General features: G+C 31.3%; 4 protein-coding genes across 5 annotated transcripts; 1 reads left to right on the top strand and 3 right to left on the bottom strand.

The window, feature by feature from the left end:
• Positions 1-5750: 5750 nt before the first annotated feature.
• LOC101250057 (receptor like protein 29) lies at positions 5751-7296 on the bottom strand. The gene has a single exon (XM_004248159.5). The coding sequence runs from the start codon at positions 7223-7225 to the stop codon at positions 5897-5899; it is 1329 nt and encodes a 442-aa protein (XP_004248207.3). The 5' UTR covers positions 7226-7296; the 3' UTR covers positions 5751-5896.
• A 1550-nt stretch (positions 7297-8846) lies between these two features.
• LOC101250343 (HVA22-like protein f) lies at positions 8847-11442 on the bottom strand. Its single transcript, XM_004248160.5, has 5 exons — positions 11288-11442; positions 10723-10749; positions 10264-10386; positions 9232-9478; positions 8847-9067 (listed from the first exon to the last, which is right to left on the bottom strand). The coding sequence occupies exons 1-5, from the start codon at positions 11332-11334 to the stop codon at positions 9041-9043; spliced, it is 471 nt and encodes a 156-aa protein (XP_004248208.1). The 5' UTR covers positions 11335-11442; the 3' UTR covers positions 8847-9040.
• Positions 11443-12611: 1169 nt separating this feature from the next.
• On the top strand, positions 12612-17654 carry LOC104649469 (zinc finger BED domain-containing protein RICESLEEPER 1-like). Of its 2 annotated transcripts, none has more exons than XM_010328795.4 (3): positions 12612-12798; positions 15303-17279; positions 17362-17654. In XM_010328795.4, the coding sequence occupies exons 2-3, from the start codon at positions 15326-15328 to the stop codon at positions 17415-17417; spliced, it is 2010 nt and encodes a 669-aa protein (XP_010327097.1). In that variant the 5' UTR covers positions 12612-12798; positions 15303-15325; the 3' UTR covers positions 17418-17654. The 2 variants fall into 2 exon arrangements, with proteins under 2 accessions (XP_010327097.1, XP_025883476.1); XM_026027691.2 differs by lacking the exon at positions 12612-12798 and adding an exon at positions 13765-13865.
• A 1304-nt stretch (positions 17655-18958) lies between these two features.
• Positions 18959-20843, bottom strand: LOC101250930 (protodermal factor 1-like). The gene is made up of 3 exons (XM_004248161.5): positions 20617-20843; positions 19717-20518; positions 18959-19639 (listed from the first exon to the last, which is right to left on the bottom strand). The coding sequence occupies exons 1-3, from the start codon at positions 20729-20731 to the stop codon at positions 19309-19311; spliced, it is 1248 nt and encodes a 415-aa protein (XP_004248209.3). The 5' UTR covers positions 20732-20843; the 3' UTR covers positions 18959-19308.
• Positions 20844-21510: the final 667 nt, after the last annotated feature.

Below are 21510 nucleotides of genomic sequence, written 5' to 3'. Positions count from 1 at the left end.
AATAATGATAAACAATATTAATAATAATGACAGAATGAGATATACTTCATTGAATAAAATTTGAATTTAATGTAAAAACTAGAACTTTTTTTTAAATTTTTCTTCACAATATTATTTACTGTTTGGCCCCATTCTTAGCATCAATGAGTATTTATATTAATTTTCCTATGTTTAAGCTATGATCAAAGGGATCATTTCACAAATATACAATGTGGACAAAATTGCAATTAAAAAAATTTTCTATTAATCTGAGATAGTTCGGACACGTGAAAAACATAAAAGAAGATGCATGATTACATTATTTTAGTACGAATGTGTGAGAGTTCGGTTATGTATAATTTTATGAAAGGTAAAGATAGGTCGCAGAAGTATTGATGACAGGTGATTAAACATGACATAACGCAGCTTCAGTTTACTTAATAATAATCTCAGATAAGAAGTTTTTTTTTTTTGATAGATAGTTTAAGCTGTCTCGGTTATTTTATTATATATTAGTAGTCGTGGTATTACTCTTGTAATTTCTTGTTTTTCGAAATAGGAATAAGGACTGCATATATACATGTACTACTTTTTTTAGATTGTACTCGTGAAATTACAGTGAATTTGTAAATTTATTATTAATGCTATAAAAGTTGAAGAGCAACTTTTAATATTTTCTTTCAATTATTTTTATATATTTTGGAATCAAGGTAGTGATTTTTTAGTAATTACATTTGTTTCAGAATATTATTATTATTGTTTGGCCCCATTTTTAGCAATGATAATATTTATAATGGGGACATTTCCAAAGAACACAATGTGGACAAAACTGTATAATATAATAAATACAAATAAATATGAAAAACTATATATCATAATTGATGGTGTCCTTTGTGACAAGTGATTGAGGTGAAAAAATACCAAACACACCTACTATTTTTTATCTTTATGTATAAAAAAATTAAATTTGCCCTTAAACTAAGTAAAATGAAATATATCTACCTCTCTCGCTAACAGATCTCTAATTTTTTACACGTATCTTAATCTTATTAAACTTTCTGTTTGACCTTTTTTTTAACTCGTCACCCAACTATTCGCCCCATAATTCAACACTCATCAAATATTTAGTGTTATAAAACTAGAAAATTTAATAAATATTTATATTAATTATTATTTTCTAATAAATATATAAAATTTAAAATGAATAAATAAAAATTGAACAGAGAAATTATATCATACATGAAAATGGTGTAAAATAATTGATGGTCCTTTGTGACAAGTGATTGAGTGAACATTACTTGCACTCCAATTGGGAAATAAAAAAGCATAGATAGTATAGCCTTTTGTTGTTTCGGGGAGCGATTCAATAAGATCAGTGGTCTAAAGCAAAATTTTAATAAAAGTATTATTATTATCTTTATAAAAGAAACATCACTCATATTCTTATGAAATATTTTTTTTAAAAAAAAAAAGTTGTTTAAGTTATTAAATTATTAATAAGTTTTTTGAGTTATTTCCTTTCTTTAATTCTGGCTTTGAGGTCTTGAATTCGAATCACAGAGTGAAAAAACATCTTGCTGCGAAGAGTCTCTTTAACCGGTCGTGTGTGATGCAAATTTAAACTAATCAGGAAATTCAATATATATATCAAACATCGTGTGAAATTTAAAACTTAAGCCTAAATTGTACCCTTACTTTAGTTTTAATCCTCTGGTTCGTCATGTTGTTCAATATTTAACGAAAATCAAAAGTGTTAAATTTTAACAAAATTAAATGACTAAAATTGTTCAAAAACATATCTAAGGGACCATTTTTTTTTTCATGAGAATTTATTACACATCTCAAGTAGTATTGAAGTGTTGTACATTATTTCCTCAATGTTTGGTGTATTTAAGCTATGTAAAAAAGGGACCATTTCTTAAGAACACAATGTGGACAAAACTGTAATGAAACTTTGGAAAAAGGCTAATTTATAAATATACCATACATGAAAATAGTGTATTTAATTGATAGTCCTTTTTATTTTTGTGACAAGTGATTTGAATGAACATTTACTTGCACTCCAATTGTGAATTTTGGAAAAAGTATAGACTTTTGCTTTTGTTCCTATTCTAAGAAAAAGTGCAATGTGGAATATTTATTCGTTTTAGAAACGGAGAAGGGCCTACAATATCCTTAAAATATTAAAAATTATATAAAATTACCCTCCATCAACCTATCGGTTCTAAAATACCCTTGTCATCCACCTTTTGGGTCAAAATTGATCACTTATTTAACGGTTTTATATTTAAGCTATTTAAATATTTTTTTAAATACGTGGCGCTCAACTATTTGTTATAACTTAACTTATTAGTATAATTTATAAATCAATCCACTACTCACTCGTTACTAATTAAACTCCTCCAAATTAATAAACCAGTCACATTATTAATGCAACGGCAGAAAAGCTACTGTCAATTGAGTGTTTTAAAATGTTTGAGGCGAAAATATCTATAGAAGTAAATTATCATACATTCAAGTGTCTAAATAAAAATTATCGATAAACTTAAAAGTCTGACTGTGTTCATGTTAATTATTCTTACGTCTCAATTATGTGATGTTACTTCATAGGTAACATTTTTTCAAAAGAATAAATTAAAGGTTTTTTAAAAAATCATAAATATTTTATAAAATTATGTTTAAAAAAAAGTGCATGAATTAATTTGGGATGTATTACTTCTTTACCTTTAATCATAAATTTCTAATTCAATCTTGAAAGAGAATCTTATTGAAAATGTCCTCCTAAATAAGCGGTTCAACCTAAATTCAATTGGGACTTCAATTCAGACTCAAATAATTTTGAATGTCATTTTTAGGATTCTATAATTTAATCGTGTTATATTAGTGTTTATGACGATTTTGATCTTATAATTGGATTATTAATTGGGTGGGCTTTAGTTTATAATGAGTGGCTTATAAATTATATTAATAAATTAAATTATAATTAATAGTTGAACGCCACGTATTTTAAAAAATATTCAAAGAGTTTAATTTTAAAACTATTTAAAAAATGATCAATTTTAAATCCAAAGGTGAATGACAAGGGTATTTTTGAAACAATAGGTGGATGAAAAAGGTCATTTTGGAGCCAATAGGTGGATGAAGGGTAATTTTGTACCATTTTCAATATTTCAAGGATATTTTAGGTTATTTTCCGTTTTAGAAATGGTTCAACTTCCCCCCCCCCCCCACCCTCTACGCCATACCCTCTCAATCTATTATATATGTATAGTTTAGAAAAAGTATCAGTGAAATATACGGTGCAGTGAACAAGACTGTTTTTTCTAATTTCTTGATCAAAAATCGTGATATTGTGTTATGAGTATGAAAAAGTCTTTGATATAGAATGTTATTTTCGAATGGGCTTTACGAGGGGCAAAATTGACTTATTTATTTATTTTTTAAAAAAAGATTATAAATATGGCACTTCCTTCGTTTCAATTTATGCGACTTTTTCAAATTTCAAATTCAAACAAATTTATTTTTTACCATAAATTTTTCATATATCTTTTAAATATTTTAAATTTCGACTAATCTGACTCTAGTAATTTTCAAGTCGTCAATAAATATCTAAATTTCATTTCAAAAAATTTGAATATCTCATGCGTAAATTATCAATCGAAATTAAGTTGTTTGACTCTCGAAAAACGAAAATATCACATGATGTAAATCATGGACGAAACTACACCATTAGATATAGATTTGAACAAATTCACTAGCCGTTTACTATATAAATTACTAAATACATATTTAATAACACGTAATAAACTATGAATCCAATAATAAATTCAAAATATATTAACTTTAAATGCTAAATCCGTCTTTATTAATATACATATACTTAGAATGTTACCATTCACCCATAGTTTGGTTATTACAATAGTAGTGAAAGTAAATAAGGTGAGAAATTATATAGGACAAAAATTGCAGCTATATTTGAAAAATGTTAGTATATTTTTTTTTATAAAATAAATAAATAAATTATAGAATTTGGTACTGAACAAGAAGTGGCATCCAACAGCTAATTTTCATTTTTTTTTAAAAAAAAAAATTAAAATAATAATTAATTAAATGTCCTTTTTTCTGTTCTGAAGGTCTGGTTCACTTGTCCCTACACAAAATATTTGTGGCTGTTTGCATAAATATTATTTGAAAATATATTCGTTCACTTTTGCATTTCTTTCGAATCATATTCTCAATAAAATTGCGAATTTATCAAAATATTTTTTCTATGTGACAACAGAGGCAGATTAAATTTTACAATAATAGAATACGATTCAAAATTTGTAGAAATAGATACATGAAATAGTTAAAGTGGTTCGATATCTACTATATATATATATATAAAATTATTCTAATCATATATGAATAATATAATTTTTCAACCCCCTTCATACAAGGTTCCGCCCCTGCTTGACAATAATAAAAATAAAGTTTATGTATGTGTTACAATTTTTTTACGTATTATATCCTCAATTAATTACTTTGAAAAATATAAAACATCTTGAAAACCTTAAGTTTTTAATTCATCTACTTCATAATTAATAATTATTTTCTTAATGTATCAATTTAAAAGCGGACAAGTAATTAGGGACAGAGAGAGCAACATTTTTAATTATTTTTTTTTTGTGAGACTATATTGAATATGTTATTGTTGTATCATCTGGTCATGTGAAAACAAAAGTTTCATTATCGTTTTTGAGTGAAAAGATCGAAAATACGTCTAAAATATCTAAATTTCTTTGATATTCATATCGAAACAATTAAGTTTTAGAATTTTATTTTTAAATATCATTAACTATTTTTTAAAAGGTACATCGACTATCACTTATATATTAATTTATTTATTTTATTCTTTTTCCCTTAGTTGAGTTATAAAGGGAATGATTGACATTTTTTTTTTTTAATTTTTTAATTTTTCTTATTATTATTATTATTTATTTATTTTTGGGTAAACCAAGGTTTACGCATAATATTTTATTCAGAGAGACAACTCACCAATGTATGACTCCCTTTGTCTGTGCAAATAGTTAATTGCTCAGACCTACAAAGTTAGATTTATTGGGATCATAAAATTGCACAAAATTACAAGTGTAAACTATGTTTAATGTTGATCATAAAATTGTCCAAATAAAATTTAATTTCATGTATAAATAAAAATAATATGTATTGTATCGTCAATACAAAGAATAATTCCTCTTAGGACATATATTATCCGTCCGCTTTTACTGTTACGCATTTTTAAAAGCTGATTTGACTTAAATAACATTAATGTAATATATTTTAAATAAAAAAAATTGGATATCCAAAAGCTCAACGAAAAATACTACAAATTCCTTTGTTTTTGCATATCAATATAACAAAAGAAACACTAATCAAAATTCTAATCGCCTGACTCTAAACAAGAAAATCGGACAATTATAAGTAAACGAACGGAGTACATAAGAGTAATATTTTAAGCAATTATATCTTAATACATAAGTAAGAACAAAATAATCAAACATCCATCCTAATTAATATTCTCTCCGTCTCAATTCATACGACATTTTTCGTTTATCAAGAATCAAATGCGAAAAATTTGCTCGTGGAATCTTTAATTTTTTAAAATGACACTTATATATTTATAAACTACGTAATAATACTATAAGACGCAACAATTGACTATTCACAATTCACAATAACTAAAAGATATATGAAAAGTTAGACTAGTTTAAATTTCGAAAAGTGTCACATAAAATAGAACAGAAAGAATAATATTCTGTTAAGGGATGTGTAAACAAAGAAACACGATAAGTATTTCGAGACGGAGGGAGAGACACAAATTACTAGAAATCAAAGAATCATCAATAATACAACCCAAAAAAAGCTTGAAAAACTTCTAGACACAAAACAACAATTGAAAAACACAAACAAGAAACAATAGTGATGTAACAACTCCACATGAAGCTTCACATGATCTATTCTTCAATGGCATAGTTATAGTATTACTACACACATTAACTCCAACATAAACCCCTTCATTCATCATCAAACATAGCCCTGGATTTCCACTCAAGTCCAAATTCCTTCCAAGTCTTTTCAAAAAACTTGTATTGAATGGTACAACACCATCTAACAAATTCCTACTCAAATTCAAGTGATACATGTGCGTTAATCTTGATAATTCAACCGGTATCTTGCCCGTTAATCGATTGTTTTGTAATGACAATGTTGTTAAGTTCATGAGTTGTGAGTAACTTGATGGTATTTCCCCCGAGTAACCTGAACTTGAAAGGCTCAATTCTTGAAGTTTATGTAATTGGCTCAATTCATCAGGCAATGTTATGAACATCATTGGATTGTCATCCATCAAAAAATATTGAAGTGCTTGAAGTTTGTGTATCCCTTTTGGGAAATTACCACTCAGCTTGTTGTTACTAAGTGCTAAGAAGTTTAAAGATTGTAACTTTTCAATGGTTTGAGGGATTCTGCCTGTTAATGTATTCGAACTTAAGTCGAGTTTCTGAAGAGATTTGAGAAGGCCTATTGTGGATGGGATTGGATTGGTTAATGAGTTGTAGCTTAAGTCTAAGCCTATAAGGTTGTTGAGATTGCCTATTTGGTATGGGATTTGGCCTGTGAGGTTGTTGTAGCTTAAATCAAGATGAATAAGTGAGTTGAGTGTGAAGATTTGTGGTGGGATTTGTCCAAGGAGGTTGTTTTGTGATAATGTGAGGATTTGAAGTGATTTAAGTGATGATATTTGAGGTGGGATTGTGCCAATTAATGATGGATTTGATCTTATACTAAGTTGTTGGAGAATTGTGTTTTCTTGGATTGAGATTGTTGTTTTTGTGTGTGTGAAGCATTGGACAAAGAAGAGAGATTCAAGATTTGGGAGTTGGAAAATGAGTGAAGGGAATGTTGATGTTTTCTTGCAAGTGGGGTTTGGATGTGTCCCAAAATCAAGCCTAGTGACATGGTAAGTGTTGTTTGTGTTCCTTTTGCACTCAATTCCAAGCCAAGATGAACTTTGTTGACATGGATTTGGATATGATCTTCTCCAATCTTGATCATTGGAAATGGATTCCATGATCTTGTAGAGAGTTTCTAGTTCATGAGGATTCATGTTTGATTGTGTGAGATTGTTGATGTTTGAGGAGATAGAAGTAGATAGGAACAATATGAGTAGTAGAGGAAAAAATAAAGAGAGTTTGAATGGATACATTGTGTTTGTTGCAAAAGTAAGTGAAGTTTTTTGGATCAATTGTTGGAGTTCTATTTGGTTTTTTAAGAAAAGAATCATTTTTTATGCAAGAACTATTTGGAGGGTTTAGTGGAGTGGGGGTGGGGGTGGGGTGGGGTGGGGGTAGGCTTAGAGATGTGACTGATATGATGGGTGGGGGGAGAGTGGGGACATGATGTTGAGTGAGAATATAGAATCATTTATGCAAGAAATGTTTTGGAGTTTTAGAGGGTGTTGAGGTTTTGGTGTCATCAGGAGAGATTCGAGACGGAGCTAGAATTTTTTAAGTTACGATGTGACATACATTATTTAGTTAATTACTGTTTAGAGAGGGTAGAAGATAGAGTCGCTCTATAAAAATGATCTGTAACAACAATTATATATTAATGACAATAACTTAAATGTTGTTAAACATGTATTTTAGCAATAGTTAACATCTTTTGTAAGTGTCTCTAAAATTTATAACGATAGTAGAAAGACTTTAATAATCTTTCTAATGTGTATAGTTATTGCCGTTAAAAGTTATTTTGGTTGCAATGAGTACTTAATACGCAGATCTTATCCTTATTTCAGAGATAAACAGACTGTCTTCGATAATCTTCGGTTCAAGAAAAAACAATCCAAAAAAGTAATAGAGTAACAGAGAAAGTAAAAACACAACAAATCATTCTCAATATTAACTACACAAAATAATATGACAAACATATAGTAACAGAAAATGAAGAACAAGAAACTAGGGGAACAATGCTACAACTACAAAGATGGATGAATAGCGATATAACATATTGTTACCTACTATCTTAATCAATATTCACTACAACTTCTTATCTACGATTATAAATATCTTACTTAATACATATAAATAAATTATTTTTTTCTAAAATTCATAAATTAAAATTTTGAAATCTTATCTAGGATAATGAGTAGATGTGAGTGATATGATAGGTGGGGTACATGATGTTCTTGAGTGAGAAATTGAAACCAAGGTAGGGTCAATAGGACATTTGAAGCCATGGGGGGAGACAGAAAGAAGAAAAAGAATATTTCATAATTTTTATAGTATATAGTCTTATTACATTACATTATTGGTGTTGCTTAACTAATGATGATATGTTATATTTTGTATTTTTTCAAGTTTCAAAATTATACTTGCTAATTACTTTTTGTTGTTGCCTAAAACTTAAATTCTATATCATTTACGATATCATATAAAAACGTGTTTTTTAATTTAATCTCAACTGATATTTATATCCTTCAATTTTAGGTGTGACACTTATACTTGTATAGAATTAAACAAAATAGATATATTTGTTCTATGTGACATCCTATACTGTAATTTTGTCTCCTATGCGACAATCTACGTGTACAAATTTAAATATTTATTTGTCCAAACCTGAAATTAAAGAACAGATATCAACTGAAGCAAGATAAATAAAAATATTTTTTATGTATTATATTTATAGATAAGATTCAAATAATTATGTAGTTTTTTTATTTAGATTCTATGTTTGTTTTTTAAAAAAATCTATTGAGTATATGTTATAAATATTTATTTATAAATTGAAACTAAAAAGAACTATGAGTTTAATTAAAGACTTTCCAATTAATATTAGAAATGTAAATGTTTCATTTATGTGGAAGAGTTATGAAAGTCAAAATACACATTGATATAATCCTTCACTAATACATTAATTCCTATATAATACATCATGTTTTCTTCTCTCTCTTTCTCTTTGTCGTATGATTACATTGAATATAATGTTATACGTATTTGCTTTTTGATGATATTATTTTTCCTCAATGTTTCTTTGCTTCTCTCTCCGCCTGCAAACATGTTAAATTTCGTAATACGAATTAATTAATAACTCGATTTTAAGGTGTAAACATTATATATTATGAATTATGTGTCATAACCCATAACACTCTCCTTTTTTTTTTCTAACGAGAATGTTAGTGCATAGAATTTAAACTGGTTCGAGAATTCGTACCGCTCTAACCACCTTGTCAAAGGCATCTGGTCCATACTTCTCTATATATTTTTCAACAGATTTTCTTGCATCAAGACTCATCATTTGGAGTGCTTTTCTTTGATTTTGTGGATAATTTGAACTAACATGGCTACCAACTTTAACATGTTTTCTTATGAAATTTTCATGTATATAAGCTGCTCCATTGAAAATTGGTAGCACTAACCACATACAACATACAAGTTTGATGAATGGCCAAAATGGTAGCCTGAAAATGGAAGTAAAATCGTTAATTCGTCGTTATATTGCTCGTAGCTAACAAAATTTTTATATGATAATAAGTCGATAATGAATTTTCATTGTTTCAGCTACAAAATTTGTCAGTTGCTAATTCCTGGTGTTGTTAGTATTAACTCATTCAAAATGCATCAAGGTGAATTACATACTTCGTTATGAACACATTTAACGATATAGTCTAATGATCAATGAAGGTTGAAAAATCATAACAGACACTAATATTTGAATTTCAATGCATAAAAGAAAGTTATTATTCGGTGATATTTTTTTTTCTGTTTATCTAAAAATTATTGAACACATATAATTATAGAGCCAGAAATTCTAACGAGAGAATCCAAAAATTATTATTATTCGATGTTTTTTTTTTCTGTTTATCTAAAAATTATAGAACACATATAATTATAGAGCCAGAAATTCTAGCGAGAGAATCAAAAATTACAAGAATTCCACACTTCAGAAATGTTATAGAAAAAAGTTAATATTTTTATTCCATTTATTTAATCAATATTATTTTTCCAAGAGAGGGGTATTTAACAAAAAAAAAAGAGAGATGATTTTGTCACTAAAAACAAAAATTCATCACCAATCACATTTAACGATAGATTTTTTTAAAAAGAAAAATCATGTTAACTACAGGCTATTTAGTGATATATTATCAACGAATTTCATAGCTAATTAAATTCTCGATGTAAATTGATTGAGGCATATACATATAAATTGACTCGAACTTCAGAATATAGAAGTTATTGTACTTACCATTGGAGGACTTTCCAACAAGATAACTCAAATAGAGTTATAAATGAATAGAGAACCCAATAGGTTAACCATTGTTGATCATCTAATGGTGAAGGGCTCTCAATTGCTCTCATAGAAGAATACCTACAATATTCAAACAACAATAATTAACATATGGTGTTTGTTTTAATATGGTTAAAAATATAATTTTTTTCGTGAGTTTCATATTCTGACTATAAGTTGTTGTTCGTTTTACGTGAACTGTCACCATGTATGTATCAAAACACACATAATTGATGAGTATATAGTGATAGTTCAGATTAAAAAAAAAAGAAATAATTATCTAGTCAGCTTTAATAAGTGTTATGATAGTTCAGATTGGAAAAGATCATAACTAATAGTTAAATCGTAAAATTCGCAAAACAATAATAATTCAAATTCGTCATTGATTAATTAATAATTGATCAAATTGTAACTTACAAAGGATAGAGAAGCATCACTCCAGGGCTGTTAAGGAAAAAAAAAAGAATTGAAAAGTTATGTCTTAATTTACTAAAACACACACAAAAAAAATAGAGAGAAAAAAAAACACATAAAATAAAAACTTTAATTCTATAGGAGGTCATTATTTTATTATCATTCACTACATATCTAACCCACAAAATATTAGGAAAATAAGGTAAAAGAAGTTGGGATTATATTTTTGAATTTTCCTATAGCAGTTTATCAAAATAATAATAATAATAATAATAATAATAATAATATATATATATATATATATATATATATAAATCGATTTATAATTATTTTTCACAACCATCTAAATATGTAACTTTTCCATATATTTTTTTAATAATACGACAAAATTTGGGATAGACTTGTTCATTGTAAATAGATTGAATTAATAAAAAGGTTGATACAGAACGACGATATTAGCAAAATATTTATATATGTATTATATAATTAAATTACATTTGAGGGGTTAAAAAAAAGATATACATGTCGTTTCGATAATTAATAATCTAGGAAAATTAAATTGAATTACCCGATTAATGCATTCAAACTTTTAGCAATAGTTCCAATAGCACCCATTGGAAAATACTTCTATTTTTTTTCCTCTTGCAAATTTGATCTTTTTATGAAGAAAATATGAGATATTTAAATTAATTTGCAAGATTTTATAAGTTAGGAATATTGTATATGAAAGCAATTAGCACAAGTAAAGTATATATATCTTTTTCAAAGTATAGAGAAAGTCTTCTTTACCCCCTCCATGAAGGTATTGAGGGGCCGGATCTAAGGTACGAGGTTCAGTTTTTCAAAGACATGATTTCGTATTTATCTGTTGAACATCTAATAATAAAGTACGTTCTTATTCATCAACAATAGAATTAAAACTTGCTTTTAAGTTTTCTTACTATCATCATGAATTCGATTTCAATTCCCTTTGGACATTTAAAATAATGTTTTATCTTTTGTTCTTTTATTTAAAATTTGAGATCGTTAAATATTTATAAATTTTGAATTGTGAATTTGATTATTCTACGATCATGCATGGTAAAAAAATAAAAGTTAGAATTTTCTTTCCTACTGCACTATCTTTGCCTCTACTTCACGTCAACCACATGCAATAAAATGAAATCTTTAAGTTTTAACATTTTTAGTCGGCAAGTTAACTTTTTTGTTTTCGATATCGATGTATATTTAGTATATATAACAAATGTATAATAAGTATATCTAATCAGACGTTTTTATTTCTTTCGTAATATTGTAATAACATTATTGAAAATTTTACTTATATATATATGACATGATGTAAACATCGGTTAATGCTATCTTGATTAAGTTAATTACAAATATCTAATACGAATATGTTCTTACAATCTTGTATATTACCATACCTAATAAATAAACTAATTATAATTTTCTAATATTTAAATTATATTTATACATCAGGTGCAAATTTATGTCAGATATACTATATTCAAGTGTGATTCACGTGTATATGGATTACATTGACTTTCTCGCTCGCCTCTCTATTTAAATTATATAGCCTTTATTCCCACCCTGCGTAAGAACATAGGTTATACATCAGGTGCAAATTTATGTCAGATACACTATATTCAAGTGTGATTCACATATATCTAGAATACATTGACTTTCTCGCTCGCCTCTCTCACTCTCTCTCCTTCTCGCCTCTCTCTATGTATCTAACTCGAAATCCACCACAAATTCATAAATAAGTAAGACAATATGTAATTATTTCAAACTATAGAGTGAATTCGTTCGTAAGTTTGTGTAATTTTACCAAATAAAAACCAAGAGTCAATTTGGGCCTTAAAAGCCCAAAGTAGTTGGCCCAATTAGTTGTTTCTCTTCGGGTTGGCGCCTTAGATCCATTTACCCAAAATTCACAACAATCCTTCACTCTCATCTCTTTCGTTTTTTTCACACAGTTACACCTTCACTGTGTGATTTTCTTCACACACAAAATTTAACAAACCCTAAATTCCCCTTTTTCTGTAACAACAACGCCGGAAAAGTTCTTCAATTCTCGTAAGTTTCTCTCTCTTACAGAGTTTCTCTCTCCTGTTTACGCCATAGATGGTTGTGTTGTTGTTTAGAATTGGAACTGTCGATATATATGTTGAAAAACCCGAAGTCCGAATGAATTTTGGGTTGTATGTATGTGTTCTCGATCCGATGTCTATAGGGTTTTAATTATTCTGCTTCTTCGACCCGACTTTTTTCCTTTTTTTTTAATCTGTAACCTAATATGGATCGGATATGGGTTCGGGTTACTGGGTCGTGGTGACCCGGTTTGGGGAGTGTAGAATTGGGTAGTGGGTATTGGGTTGAGCTTTTTACTCTTTGAATTTTGAATTTGGAGCATTAATTTGTGCTTAAAGTTTTTGGTTTGCGTGTAATGTTGTGCTTTGGAAGTATTGCACTTGAGCAGAGGGTGTTTGGTAAAAAGACTCTCTGTGTAGACTGTACCATCTCTGGGCTGCACTTGTGGGATTATTACTAAGTATGTTGTTGTTGTTGTTGTGCTTTGTGAATTAATGAGTAATTTTGGTGTTTTGTTGGTTAGAATTTCGTTAGTGGGTAGTTTAATTATGTATTTCTTTTTGTTGTCTTTAGTGGTTTTGAGTATTCATATGAAGCATAATGTATTAGATAACTTTGTCTACCGAGGCTTTTATAACATACTTGTTGAATTTTGCCGTTTAATATCTAATTTGTGGTTGAAGTTTCCATCTTTGGTTTGCAAACAATGTTGTGCTTTGTAAATTCACGAGTAAGTTTGGTGTTCTGTTGGCTAGAATTGCGCGAGTGCATAGTTTTATAAATTAATTCTTGTTGTCTTTCATGGTATTGAGGATTCATATGAAGCAGAATGTACTTGGTTTACAACATACTTGTTGAATTTTGCCATTCAACCTTCTAATTGTGGTTAATGTTTCCTTCTTTGGTTTGTGAACAATGTTGTGCTTTGTAAATTAACAAGTAATTTTGGTGTGTTCTGTTGGCTAGAATTTCAGGGGTGTGAAGTTTTATTAAAATTTTCTTCTTCTCGTCTTTGGTGTGATTAAGGATTCATATGGGGTCGAATGTACACGGTAACTCCATTCACCAAGGATTTTACAAATTGTTGAATTATGCCTTTCAACATCTAATTTGTGGTTTAAGTTTCCATCTTTGGTTTGTAAAACGATCTTGTGCTTTATAAATTGAAGAGGAATTTCAGTGATATGTTGGCTTAGAATTTCTTAATCATAAATGTCTATCTTATTGTCTTATGTGGGTTTGAGGAATCATATGGAGCAAAGTGGATATTGATGTTCATATTGCTGACCCCAACTAGTTTGGATTAAAGTTATAGTTGCCTTGTATGGCCTTAGGTGGGTAATTTGAAACTCAAGGGTTATATATAGCAGCTTAATACACCCTCAGAAAAGCATTTGATAAAGCTGTATATTTTTTTGTAATGTGTGCATATTTGATAGTGTTATTTTGTAATGTAAATGGTACAGAAGTCTGATTTGATGTGATGTGTGCAAATGGGAGTTTTTCCGATGTAAATGGAAGAGAAGTTGGGTCTAGATTTATTGGTAGAATTAAAGTGTTTCTGTACTGTAAATGGTAGAGAAGTCTGGTTTGATGTGATGCGTGTGAATTTGATCTGTTTTTTTTGTAATGTAAATGGTAAAGAAGTCCGGTTTGATGTGATACATGTGAATTTGATCTGTTTTTTTGTAATGTAAATGGTACAAAAGTCCAGTTTGATGTGACGAATATGATCAGTATTTTTCGTAATGTAAATGGTAGAGAAGTCCGGTTTGATTTGATGTTTGCGAATTGGATAAGTGTAACTTAAATGATAGAGAACCAGGCTAGGCTTTTTGGTATCTTATATATACTGTGCCTCACCCAAAAATTAGTAATATGTACCTATATTCTTTTTGACTATCCTAGCTTGAGGAATGGGCCTTAGTCATCTGTTTAGGTATGTGTCTAGAGTAACAGCTTAAAAGAACTAACTGCAGAAGTCACATAGCTAATGCAACATTGAAATATTTGAAGTTTTGAAAACTTTTGGCAACTAAAAAGAAAGCTCTGTCAATTAGTGAATTTTTTTTGTCACATTAGCACACCAGACTTGGTTTAACAGGCAGGTTTTGAACTTGTGACATTTGTATTTTGTTGGACTACGCTGGATATGTTTTTGTTATTGTTCTTGTTGTATGCTTAGTATAGTTTTCGGGCTAAGGTGATTGAATTGAGTCCCTTCATGCAATATAGATGTACTTCCTTTTTCTCCCAAGTATTACTTATTATTTCTTTATTCAGACTTTTATAGAGGTTGGTTTTATGTGCAAGATATATGGCGTCTTTGTGCTTCTGTGATTGACACTATATTATCCCAATTGATAATTTGAAGAACTGTATGATTTTAATTAGTCTGTGTTATTGAAGCTTTGTTGTTTCTTCATTATTCTGGTTTAGATTTAATAAATTGTCTGTCATTTTCCTCACATCACCTGAAAATATCCCAGGTATTGCTACAATACTGGAAGCAATGGAAATAGAGGAAGAAGCAGTCATAGTCAATTCTAGTAGGCTAAAATCTGTTGTGTGGAATGACTTTGATAGAGTAAAAAAAGGTGATACTTTTGTGGCTATCTGTAGACACTGTAAAAGGAAACTTAGTGGGTCTAGTACCAGTGGGACTTCACATTTGAGAAATCATTTGATCAGATGTCGTAGGAGATCAAACCATGATATAAGTCAGTTACTGACACGGGGAAAGAAAAAGGAGGGACCTCTTGCCATCTCGAATTTTAGTTTTGATCAAGAGCAGAGAAATGGTGATGCAGTCAGCGTTGTGAGGACTAAGTTTGAACAAGGACACACAAGAGATGGGTTATTCAACAATGGAATTGTTAACTTTGATAACAGGCGAAGCCGGCTTGACCTTGCCCGCATGATCATATTACATGGCTATCCTTTGTCTATGGTTGAACATATTGGTTTCCGTATATTTGTCAGGAATCTTCAACCCTTGTTTGACATTGCAACATTTGATGGAGTTGAGGCCGACTGCCGGGAGATTTATCTGATGGAGAGACAGAAAGTATATGAAGAGTTGGACAAACTGCCTGGGAAAATCAGCCTTAGTGCTGATACATGGACTGCAAATGGTGATGCTGAATACTTGTGCTTGACGGCACATTACATAGATGACTCTTGGCATCTTAAAAAGAAGATTCTGAATTTTTTAACAACTGATCCTTCCCAGACAGAAGATATGTTGTCGGAAGTTATCATGACTAGTCTAAGAAATTGGGATATCGACCGAAAATTGTTTTCAGTGACATTTGATAACTACTCGACATATGACAAAATTGTTAGTAGAATCAGAGAGCAGCTTTGTCAACACAGGTTTCTTTATTGTGATGGCCAATTATTTGATACACGCTGTGCAGCTAATGTTATCAAGTTGATGGTCCAAGATACCTTAGAAACAGCAAGCCAGATAATCCACAAGGTCCGGGAAAGTATTCGGTATGTTCGAAGTTCACAGGCAACCCAGGAAAAGTTCACTGAGATGGCTCAAATTGCTGGGGTTGATTCCCGGAAGTGTCTGAATCTTGATAATTCATTTTATTGGAACTCAACTTATATCATGGTTGAAACTGCTTTGGAGTACAAAGACGCATTTCCTCTTTTGCAAGAACAAGATTCTCGGTATGCAATGTGTCCAACTGTGACAGAGTGGGATAGGATAAGTGCCATTGCTAGCTTCCTAAAGCTCTTTGTTGAGGTTTCCAATGTTTTTGCGGGAAGCAAGTATCCTACGGCAAATACATATTTCCCAGATATCTGTGATATTCACTTGCAGTTGATTGAGTGGTGTCAAAACTCAGATGATTTTGTTAATTCGTTGGCTCTAAAGTTGAAAAGCAGATTTGATGAGTACTGGAAAAAATGTAGCTTGGCTTTGGCGATTGCAGCTATCTTAGACCCGAGATTTAAGATGCAATTGGTTAAATATTATTATCCACAAATATACGGTGATAGTGCTCCAGACTGCATTAATATTGTTTCAGATTGTATGAAGGCTCTGTATAATGGCCATGCTATTTATTCACCATTAGCCCCTAATGGTCAAGCTGAAGCATCTCAAGTTGGTGGTGTTAATAATGATCGGCTGACGGGATTTGACAAATTCATCTATGAGACTTCAGTGAGCAACAACATTAAATCAGATTTAGACAATTATTTGGAGGAAAAGCTGTTCCCTAGAAAAGACGATTTTAACATATTAAACTGGTGGAAGGTTCACACTCCAAGGTATCCTATTCTGTCCATGATGGCACGCAATATTCTAGGAATGCCAATGTCAAAAGCTTCACTAGAGTATGTGTTCAACACTGGTAATAAGGCTCTTGAACCATATCGCAGTTCGCTAAGATCAGATACCTTGCAAGCTTTGATGTGTGCCCAGGATTGGATGCGTGATGAATTTGAAGGTGAATATATAATTGATTAGTTCACAATTTTGACATATTCCATATTAGCTATAAAGAATAACTCTGAATCTTTCTTCAACAGATTCGAAGGCTTCATCAAGCACCGTCACTCTGGCCTTGTGCTATGATGCAAAATAAGAGCAAGTCTTTGGTAAGCTTAGGTTGTCATTCTTTTGCGTTTATCTGTGTATATTAGCACCTACCAAACAGTCCCCCTCTCTCTATCCTTGTGTTAAGATTTTGTAGAAATTAGTTCATTTGCAGATTTTGCTTTTCCAGAGCTCCCATAAATTAGTTCAAGACGAGTTCTTTTGTTCAAGAATCTAACAGCTTATTGCCATCTTTAGCCTCCATCAATTGACTAACTTATCTGTATCTACTTCTCTTTTCTGTTCTGTCCATTCTCGTTTGAGGTTCTTTACGGTATTGATCTGTCAAGGATCATTCCGAATTAGTGTTAACTCATATGATCATTATGGTCTTGGTTTGTTCATCTGAGCCAGATGAAAGAAAAAATTTCGAGGTATTCTTGGATTTTTGCAGCTTTCATGCCCACGCCCCAGCCCTACCGCGATATGGTATTGTCTGCTGTTTAGTATTTCTCAGCCTCTTGAGTTGTGGACCATTACAGCCTAATAATGGTTGAAGATAAGTGAGTTTAATTAGTTAAGGGAAAATATTAAAGGAATTTTGTAGGGCTGTTGCTTCTGATATCTTACTTTGAACCATATAATATATAGTCTCTAATTTCAGTTTTTGAATTTTTTTTTTTATATACTGGCAAATAGGATAAGAATGGTGAATTGGTAACAATATTTACAGCTTAATGACTTTGAACTTATAGAATCTACACAATTGAAGAATTTCAATTTATCTTTATAAAAGTATGTCCAAACAGGAAAAATATAACAGATTCGGGTTAAACGTCACTTTTGGTTCCTCGATTATTGATAAATTCGATTTAACTTTTGATCTCATTGCTTATGAATATTCACGAATTTTTGGAATTGATTATAGGTCCACCTTTAAAATTTTAAAAATCTATTTGTTACTACACATTTTTCATAAATCTTGATACTTGAGGTTTTGATCACTATTTACTCTAGGTAATTCAATTTTCGAACTAATATATACATAATATCAAACTTTTGTATTATCAAAAAAACTTGATATGTTAGAAATGATAATCTATTTTTGATAACGTAGATAAGTAAAATTAAATAGAGGAAATAATGATTTTTTCTTGACTATTACATCAATTTTCGACTTGTTTGAGACTCATTTGAAGGACTTGTAACTTAAGTTCGAGCCATATGTCATGCGAACTAAGCTTGGTATTTAAGCGTAAAAGGGCAGAGAGGCGAGCCCATTATCCTCAAGTTTTGAAGGTTGCGGTTAGTTCTAAGGAGTGACTCCAGATGAATTTCTCTATTATAAAAAAAAAACAAAACAAAAAAAAAGATTCAATTCAAGTATTGATGGAACATGATGCATCTAATTTAGTTGTTTACGGAACCGATCGATACGCAATTTTAGTGATGTTGAATAATTAATGTCTAACAGAAACGTTTTCTCTACTTCAAGGTAAGGTAAGGTCGGCGTATACAGTATCCTCCTTAGGCCTTACACCGAGGATGTTCTTGTTGTTCATAAAATCTTGCACTTTTTAAAGCATATAATATGAGGGACCTAAGGTCAGCTCTTTCATTAAAAAGGTAAAGATGATCATACCAGATCGATCATTATTTTTCATCGTTACATAACAAAAGATATATATACTAGGTAACATGAAATAAATATTTCACATTATACTAAAATCAACCTTTAAACTAAAACTCACAAGAAATCATAATGAAACTTAACATACTTGCAAGATTTTTAAGGTGATTTTTGAAACATGAACCAAAGTTCAAGCTCTACTGATCTGTTAGGATACCTTAGTTGCATACATTTACTATTGCGAATGAACGAAGTAGTGATGAGAAAATGTCCATACGTAGAATCAGAATTATTGATACGAGCCTTCATTTCAAGCTCTACGCTTGAATCTACCCTCGTTTGCTAACTTAAATCGCGCTGCCTGAGCTGCAGCAGCCTTGTTTGAACTAAGTGCTGCAACAAAATTTTCCCTAACTTGTTTTGTAGTATAAGGAAACTTCTTGTTCACCATTGAGTTCAGTAAAGAAGCTGTGCCTTCCCTGTAGAGTTCACCAACACCATCGGAACGAGTGTTTGTAAGTGCTTGTAGGAGGTTGAAGTTTGATCCGAGCCCCGGAGCAGGAGCTACACCAAATGCACTACCAATAGTTGCCCACCAGCCACACAAGGCCCATATTAAAGCCGGGTTAGTCCTCCAGTAACTACAAAAAAATTCATGGTTCGTGTTAATATGTTATCGAATGTACCTGAAGGGAGATGTGTAATGTGATTTACTTACTCGATTGAGAAAGGTGGTGAGTTAGGATCGAATAGAGGTGGAGGTATGTAGATACCGGGGGTGCCTGGGATGCCCGGGTTGATGATAGGAGTAGTTGGTGGGAAAAATGTGGGTATACCGGGGGTACTAGGTGTAGGGAAAGTTGGAGGGGAGAGATAGTACCCGCCCGAAGGTGGTGAATTGGGGTCAAATGGAGTTGAAGGAGTGAATATATCGGGAATGCTTGGAGTGTCAGGGCCGATGATAGGAGTCGTTGGTGTGGTAGGGGTATCATAAGTTGGAGGGGATGGATAGTACCCACCCCCTCCAGAAGGTGGTGAATTGGGGTCAAATGGAGTTGAAGGAGTGTCAGGGCTTATGATAGGCGTAGTTGGTGGGGTCCCACTATCAGTTGGAGGGGATGGATAGTATCCGCCCCCTCCAGAAGGTGGTGAATTAGGGTCAAATGGAGTTGAAGGAGTGTCAGGGCTTATGATAGGCGTAGTTGGTGGGGTCCCACTATCAGTTGGAGGGGAGGGATAGTATCCGCCCCCTCCAGAAGGTGGTGAATTAGGGTCAAATGGAGGTGATGGTACGGAGATATCCGGTGTGGAGGGGGTACTTGGAGGGGATGGCGGAGAGTAACCACCTCCGGTTCCTCCCGAAGGAGGAGCTAGGGTTGGAGTATGTCCGCTACCCCCTCCACTTGGCGGATTATCACAGCCAGAATGTGATTTTCCGCCATGGCTTTTGTTTCCATGTGAAGGTGTATTTCGAGAGCCACCACTTCCTGAGCCGCCATGTGATGGAGGTGTTCGCGAATCTGTCATAAAAATAAAAAAATAAAGAATTTGATTCAAGAAGTCGAAAATAGTAAGTAATAAATTAAAACTAACAAAAAGAGTGAATGAAATATAAGACTTTTTGGAGGAGTTCTGCAAGAAATGACAGGAGTGACCAAATTCTGCATGATGAGTAATGAAGCAATTGTAGCCCACAGGATTAGAGAAGTCTGTTTGCTTCTTTGCTTCTCCATCTTTATTTGCTCTCAAGGGAACTAAATGAGAGAAAAGAGAGATGTATACTGATACAAGAGAAGAGTTGTATATAAAGAGTAAAGAGGACATACGTGTTTCGGTGGGAGGTAGTAGATATCACGTTGAATTAATCAAGGTGTGTATAGTTGGTGCAAAGTGAAACAAGAGAAGAGTTGTATATGAAGAGTAAACCAGGGCATACTTGTGTTGGTGGGAGGTAACAGATATTTCTTGGCATTAGTTGAGGTGCGCTCAAACTGGTCCCAGACACCACTGGTTAAATCGATCCCTAGTGATACAAGAGAAGAGTATATGTGTTCGTGGGAGGAAACATATATCTCATGGTATTAGTCAAGTTGGTTTAGACGTCAAGGTTAAGGAGCTTAATGGATGCCTAGTGATACAAGAGTAACGATTACGTACATTTTGTTAGTGGGAGATAGCAGATACTCTACACGTAAGCTAGTCCGGACATGACAATAATAAAGAGTGATGAGTAGAGAAGTTATTATAAATCATAAATGAAATAGTATGAGGTCAGCTACATATATTGCAGGTTGCATTTAAGGTCTCATTTAAATCTCACATAGAAGAACATGGACAAATGTACACTTAAAACACAAAATAATTTTCATAATACATTATATTAATGAAATTGTAATATAAAATAAAAAAAAATACACACTTTATGGTATATATATATATATATATATATATATATATATATATATAGTATCGAAAATGTATCGCTCAAGATGGTGAATTTGTTCTTGCTACA

The sequence above is a fragment of the Solanum lycopersicum genome, chromosome 10, assembly GCF_036512215.1.
Source record: "Solanum lycopersicum chromosome 10, SLM_r2.1".
Taxonomy (NCBI): domain Eukaryota; kingdom Viridiplantae; phylum Streptophyta; class Magnoliopsida; order Solanales; family Solanaceae; genus Solanum; species Solanum lycopersicum.
This window is presented reverse-complemented; position numbering and strand designations above follow the sequence as displayed.

What these genes read in the sequence shown, in the direction of transcription:
- LOC101250343 (XM_004248160.5), bottom strand. Translation starts at nt 11,334, where the DNA reads ATGGGTGCTATTGGAACTATTGCTAAAAGTTTGAATGCATTAATCGG. An exon ending in AGTTTGAATGCATTAATCGG is followed by an intron (nt 10,750 to 11,287) that starts GTAATTCAATTT and finishes TTTCCTTAACAG; the next exon opens with CCCTGGAGTGATGCTTCTCT. An exon ending in GTGATGCTTCTCTATCCTTT is followed by an intron (nt 10,387 to 10,722) that starts GTAAGTTACAAT and finishes TGAATATTGTAG; the next exon opens with GTATTCTTCTATGAGAGCAA.
- LOC104649469 (XM_026027691.2), top strand. An exon ending in GATGCGTGATGAATTTGAAG is followed by an intron (nt 17,280 to 17,361) that starts GTGAATATATAA and finishes TTTCTTCAACAG; the next exon opens with ATTCGAAGGCTTCATCAAGC.
- LOC101250057 (XM_004248159.5), bottom strand. Translation starts at nt 7,225, where the DNA reads ATGTATCCATTCAAACTCTCTTTATTTTTTCCTCTACTACTCATATTG.
- LOC101250930 (XM_004248161.5), bottom strand. Translation starts at nt 20,731, where the DNA reads ATGGAGAAGCAAAGAAGCAAACAGACTTCTCTAATCCTGTGGGCTACA. An exon ending in TTGCAGAACTCCTCCAAAAA is followed by an intron (nt 20,519 to 20,616) that starts GTCTTATATTTC and finishes TTTTTATGACAG; the next exon opens with ATTCGCGAACACCTCCATCA. An exon ending in TCACCACCTTTCTCAATCGA is followed by an intron (nt 19,640 to 19,716) that starts GTAAGTAAATCA and finishes ATTTTTTTGTAG; the next exon opens with TTACTGGAGGACTAACCCGG.